At 51.7% G+C, this 4,124-nt stretch overlaps 1 protein-coding gene across 1 annotated transcript in view; it reads left to right on the forward strand.

Annotated features, from left to right (window-relative positions):
• The window catches only part of elg2 (acetylglucosaminyltransferase), a gene marked incomplete at both ends in the record, with an annotated part of 14,281 nt that extends 12,523 nt beyond the window's left edge, over positions 1-1,758 (forward strand). The window contains 3 exons of the mRNA XM_002947626.1: positions 225-283; positions 637-827; positions 1,655-1,758. Of these exons, the coding sequence (XP_002947672.1) occupies positions 225-283; positions 637-827; positions 1,655-1,758 (354 nt within the window). The remainder of the gene's footprint in view (positions 1-224; positions 284-636; positions 828-1,654) is intronic.
• Between the last annotated feature and the right edge of the window lie 2,366 nt (positions 1,759-4,124).

Genomic DNA, 4,124 nt, shown 5'->3' on the forward strand with positions numbered 1-4,124 from the left:
CAGGGGGAGGGGGAGGGGGATATTCGGGGTCAGATAGGGTAAATTGCGGACGCGTTGGCCTCACGGGTGTTTGCGGCGTCCGTGGGGGACATCTCCGTCACTGACTGGGTCGTTTGTGGGCCGTCAACCTGCCCCTCCCCCTCCCCCCGCTAATATCCCCTCTCCCTCTTAACTCCCCTTCCCTGTAAAACCCCTGCCCCGCCGGACGCCTTCACAACCCCCAGGCCATTCCCGCGGGACGAGTGAAGGCGATGCAAGAAAACCTGGCCAAGGTCTGGTTCAGGTGAGTGCGTGCGTGAGAGATTGTGAGTGCGGATTACCTCCCTCCCCCCAGTGGTTCGTCTTACCCCCCGTCCCCCGCCATAGGTTGCATTATTGCCTCCCACCCCGGGAGTGGTGTTCGTTTAAAGACATTCGGGGGGATTAGTGGTGACACGTCGTACAAGGCAATACACATTTTGACACGCGTTCCACGCACTACCCTGCCGTACACAAGAACACGGCCATAAGCCAACCCGCATAAACGCGCGCACCCCTGAATTCCTGGAACCTGAACCCGGCCGTACACACACACACACACACAAACGCTCACGTGCCGCCCCCCCCCCTCCCTCCCCCCCGTCTCACACTCATCAGGTATCGCTATTTGGGTGTCAAGATGGCCCAACGAGATGCGGTGGAGGTTGTCAACCGACACCGGGAGATGTACGGCGGTCAGCTGCGACCCAACCCTGGAGTGCAGTACGCGACGAGTCACGTGGACGACGCGTTCTCCACCCTCATGCAGTGGCTGTACGCCAGGATTCCTGAGGTGCACGGGGGCGGGGGTACGGCCTCAAGTTGAAAGGGAAGGAAGGGGAAAATGTTCGGGAATGGTGGTGTATGGGGTGTGTGGTGTTGTTGTCGGGGGAGGACAGAACGGCGGCGAGAGGAAGAGGGGGAGCAGAGGGCAGAGGGCTGCACAGTACGAGTCAAGCTGTTGCCGTACATTCGGATGATGGCTACCTGTGTGGTGAGGTGGGCGACGGAGCACACAATCCAGGTTGCGGCGGGGCGTCCTCGCGCGAGATACGCCTTCACGCGTACTTGTGAATGTATGTATGTATGTAGGTAGGTGCATGAATTTATAAAACTTGATCTGATAAGACGTTTCCCACTTTCAGGCCTTCCTGTGCGAATGATTCACCGGTGCGATCGGCTAATGGTTATGATATGCACTTTGCGTCGCACGAATACACACATACATACACACTTACATACACTTACATACACACACATCACACCATCTTACATGACTGCTGCTGCTCTTCTTCTTCTGATATGTTATCGTGATGGTGGTGGTAGTGGTGGTCGTGGCGGTGCACGGGCTGACGGGTCTCTTCTGCAAGTATAGTTTATTTACTCTACCCGCCTCGTGTATGCTTACTGGTGCTGCTGCTTCGCGTCTGAACACGCCTTTGCTTGTGTACGGACACGTAATTGTACGAAAGACATGTACGGCATGTACGGAATGTCGCAAATTGCATGCAGCAAAAGGCCGACTCCAAAACCTGCAATTAATTTTGCACATGTGGCCCGATGGCTCTACTCTTCGGGAGTCTGGAGCCCACTGTAACAACCACACACACACATGTGCGATGTGCGGTGCGGGCAGCAGGTTTGTCGGAGTTTAGCCGGGACCAGGCTTCTTGGAAGTTATGCGAAATCCGGTGGGGATTTGCCGCTACAACGACGGCAGTGTCGTCTGCTAAAATTTAATGAGCGTCGCTTGGTAATAACCTTGTCGTATACCATAGTACAAGTATTGCCGTACATCCATCCCGGGTGCATGCCGCGTGGACAGTGCGGCAGACCGCAAGTCGGAATGCCCGTGCGGGCAAATGGTAACGCAATTTGGGTGTTTAAGTTATCATACGCCGTCATCTCAGGATACAATTATGAGATACGCGGCAGCTTTTGAGATGAAATTTAGCCCGAGAGGCGTTGATGTGACTTTGACCTCGGTCAATGGAGGCAGCCAAAGTTGTTTGTGCTCATACAAGTTTTGTTGGCTACAGGCGAGATACCTTGCAATAGAGAATGCAATATATTACCAAGAACGCGTTTCAGCCGGGCGAGATATTATGTTTGGTCCGTTACACACACACACACACACACACACACACACACACACACACACACACACACACACACACACACACACACACACACACATGTACACCACACACACACACACACACACACACACACACACACACACACTCTCTTCGCGCTGGGGCCCCGCCCAAAAATGCGATATGTGCCACAGGAGGTCACGAGTGCAAAGTCAGAAGAAATTGATTTATATGCTGATTCATTCATTCATTATTCCTGTGATATCCAATTTTGTTAATGACAACTAGCGATAATAACTTGAACCATTTTCAGAATAAATTGTTTGCTATTCGAGGTACATAGCATGTAGGTGGATCTTCGCGGCGGTTAGAACGCAGTTTCCCGCGGTACAGTGTTCTCCGTCGTTCGCATTGCTCGTGTTCCGTGGATAGCATCTTTGCAGAGTAGTAATAAGTAATATCACGAATACGCGATATTTATTGGAATGACAACTTACAATCCTTCAATTACAGAAAAAAGCAATGGCGGAAGGCTGCAGCCAGCAGCCGCACTTATCAACACTTCATCTCTCCATAACAGCCTCGAAAGTCAACCATTACAGTCAACTGTTCCTCGCAAGTTTACATTTTTATAACCTCGAAGGGCATACGACGTGTGTGAGAAGCAAAAGATACAGCAAAATAGGAATACGGAGAAGAGAGGGATAGTATACAAACGCGCGCCAAAATGAGGCGTACGGCAAGTAACAGTGTACAACGCGGTAAAGCGAGAAAGCCGCGCACCTGCTACTCTGAAGCGCCGAAATCGGCGCAAGGGAGCAAACGGTTGTTGGAGCGTTGTTGTGAATGAATGGTAAACAGACCGACGACAGGATAGGCTCTGCCACGTCAGCAAACATCTGTACACAAGGAAGACATCCTGGAGGAGTACTGTGCACGGGCGACGGCACTTGCTTCTCCCCCCCTCACCGCAAACTGCCAACCTGGCAACTGCGCTGATGACCACCGTGGGACCGTGGTACCGTCCGGGGTGTCTTCGCACAACCCGCCGACACACCTCTAATTTATAAATGGAATCCCCCTCTATATGAGAGGACTTTTGGGGTCGAGAACTGACCCAGGCCGAGGACAACACGCAGCAAACGAAGACATTTGCAACAAACGAAGACATTTGCAACAAACGCACAAAAACTACTTTTCTAATGTCGCGCGTCTGATGTTACTAACTCTACTAAACAATGAACAACGAAAGTCAAGGAGCAATAGATGGTGGTACAGGCGAAGCAATAGATGGTGGTACAGGCGAAAAGCGGCCTCACCAATATAGACAAGTACCGCATGTCGATTCGCCAAAGAATCCATAAACGCGCGCGCGCACGGAATTTCCGTGTGCGCGCGAACAAGGTATTTGCGGCAAACGGAGGCGCAGACGGCGGCAGGAAAGAGTATCGCTTCCATGCAAAGAGGCGCGAAGTTATGAACCTCCGCCTAACATCCACTTCAAATGCAACGTTTTTTTCAATGGTCGCTGCTTTCAATTTCGACGTCTTATCTCTTTCTCTCTCTCCCTCTCTCGCGTCCTCTCTCTTCGTTGCATCCGCCTCATGGAGACGGGAGCTCCCCGCAAAACGCCACAACCAATTTTCAAGATGCTTCAAACCCACATGGAAACAACATGGAAAAGACTGCGCTGTACAAATACGTCGTGCAACGTTTAAAGTACAAAAACTACCGATATGCAATCTTCGCGAGCCGATAATTCTGTGTGCTCCGTAAAACATACTATACTACACAAGCAAGCGGATGCAGGGATGTTCTTTCGATTTGCGTCGCCCAACGATCCCAAAAAGATAATCCCAAAAAACCGCACCTGGTGTGGGACCGCTCATCCGAATAACCCCCACCTAGCACGAATCGCCGAAACACGGGAAATGCCCGACAGCACCTCCACAATGCCAAAAACAGGGAAGCAGCAGCAGCAGCAGCAGCACCACCACCACGTCCCAAAAA

Source organism: Volvox carteri (genome assembly GCF_000143455.1).
Source record: "Volvox carteri f. nagariensis unplaced genomic scaffold VOLCAscaffold_7, whole genome shotgun sequence".
NCBI lineage: Eukaryota > Viridiplantae > Chlorophyta > Chlorophyceae > Chlamydomonadales > Volvocaceae > Volvox > Volvox carteri.